At 35.4% G+C, this 1,815-nt stretch overlaps 1 protein-coding gene across 1 annotated transcript; it reads left to right on the top strand.

The window, feature by feature from the left end:
• The first annotated feature begins 925 nt into the window (after positions 1-925).
• Positions 926-1,316, top strand: LOC132285921 (glutaredoxin-C1-like). Its single transcript, XM_059788158.1, has one exon. The coding sequence runs from the start codon at positions 926-928 to the stop codon at positions 1,304-1,306; it is 381 nt and encodes a 126-aa protein (XP_059644141.1). The 3' UTR covers positions 1,307-1,316.
• Positions 1,317-1,815: the final 499 nt, after the last annotated feature.

Raw genomic sequence — 1,815 nt, 5'->3', positions numbered from 1 at the left:
TACACACACACACACTATTATTATAATAGAAGTTTAATTAGCAGAATGATGTTACTTTCTTTTCTTTTCTTCTTTAAAGCTAAAACTGGTCTAATTATTTTGAATATTAATTTTTTATGATACATGCATCTGGAGAGGGGAAGGAATTAAGGGATGAATTAAAATGAAAAGAGGGAGCCTACTTAGCAATTCAATGCATTTTCTAATTAAAGTAAGTGATGAAAAATTGTGACACATTTAATTGCTTCCCTTCTTCTACTTTTTAAAATAAAACCCTCTTGATTTTTTTATTTTTTAATCTTAAATCTCCTATTTTTTAATTGAAAATTAAAAGTGTGGACTTCTTAGTGTCCAAGGATAAATAAATAAATATATATATATTTATTTATTAATATCTTATACTACTATGAAAGAGTATAAAATCGAAGAAGCATAGTCAACTATGTTATTGCATGGAAAATGATACAAAGAGCTCTAAAGATTACTAAATTCCTATTACTAGTAAAGTGAGCAAACGAGAAATTCTCTCTCACACAATATGCCTTCTTTCTCTTGCATGCGCTGACGACAGTAAGAGACCCAACTTTTGTAGCAAGAAAAGAATAATCATAACACATCAGCTCTACTATAATTACCAAACTACCCCTTAATTAAAAAGTAGTTTAACAATAATCCCTCACCCCAGCCTCCCTCTCACTTGAACTGTGCACGATTGTTTGTCACCCTCTATAAATACCAGCCAAACCTTCAATCACTTCTCACTTCTCACTCCTCCATCACTCATTCACCAACTGATCATTCATATATATATATATATAGTCTATATATACATTCATTCTGCCATTCCTATAAATATATATAGTCTGCTAGCTAGTATTATATATATATATAGCTACCATATATATAGCAGTGTATATTTGAAAGGATGCATTACCAAACTCAATCTTGGGGATCTTATTTGCCAACAAGCAGGAGTGGTATTGTTGGTGACCCATTGGAGCGTATAGAGAGACTGGCCTCTGAGAACGCGGTGGTGATCTTCAGCATGAGCAGCTGTTGCATGTGTCATGCCATCAAGAGGCTCTTCTGTGGGATGGGTGTGAACCCCACTGTCCATGAGCTGGACGAAGACCCCAGGGGCAAAGACATGGAAAAGGCCTTGATGAGGCTTCTGGGCAGCCCTTCGGCCGTTCCGGTGGTGTTCATCGGAGGGAAGCTGGTGGGTGCTATGGACAGAGTCATGGCCTCTCACATCAATGGCACTCTTGTTCCACTTCTCAAGGAGGCTGGAGCTCTCTGGCTTTGATTAATTTGAGGAGGAGACTAGTATATGTTTCTCTTTCTAATTAATATATATAGTTTTAGAGAGAGAAAGAGAACCTAACTCATATATATATAGGTAATGGGTCGAAACTAAAATGAAGAGGAAGAGGAGTGGGTTTTAATCGTGGGTATCCTTATCGGACACACTATTAATGACTAGCTACTGTGTGTGTGTGTTTTTTTTTCCCCAAACTTTTGGCCGGGTCCTTCAAATGGTTGTGTTATTGTTGCTTTGGCTTTGTGTTTTCACTAATCTGAATCTCAGAGAGAAATGTAATTGCTCCCTCCTCTGTATATATGGAAAGAGAAAAAAAGAAAAAAATATGGTTATTAATCCTACGGAGTATATTGCTTCAATCTTCATAGCTGTCGTGTCTTTTATTTGCTTAATCTTAATTTCCAATGTCTAACTCTAAAATATATGCATTGTACGTAGTATATTTATAAATATAAGATATTTTTGCCATTGATTAATTACCAATTTACCACTTA

This window comes from Cornus florida, unplaced genomic scaffold (assembly GCF_030987335.1).
Source record: "Cornus florida cultivar Cherokee Brave unplaced genomic scaffold, ASM3098733v1 CherokeeBrave_3.0.0_Hap2_Chr11, whole genome shotgun sequence".
Classification (NCBI taxonomy): domain Eukaryota; kingdom Viridiplantae; phylum Streptophyta; class Magnoliopsida; order Cornales; family Cornaceae; genus Cornus; species Cornus florida.
Note: the sequence above shows the minus strand (reverse complement) of the source record. Positions and strands in the feature narration are given on the sequence as shown.

Bases quoted from the DNA above. Each gene is read 5' to 3' on its own strand.
- LOC132285921 (XM_059788158.1), top strand. From the start codon at position 926: ATGCATTACCAAACTCAATCTTGGGGATCTTATTTGCCAACAAGCAGG.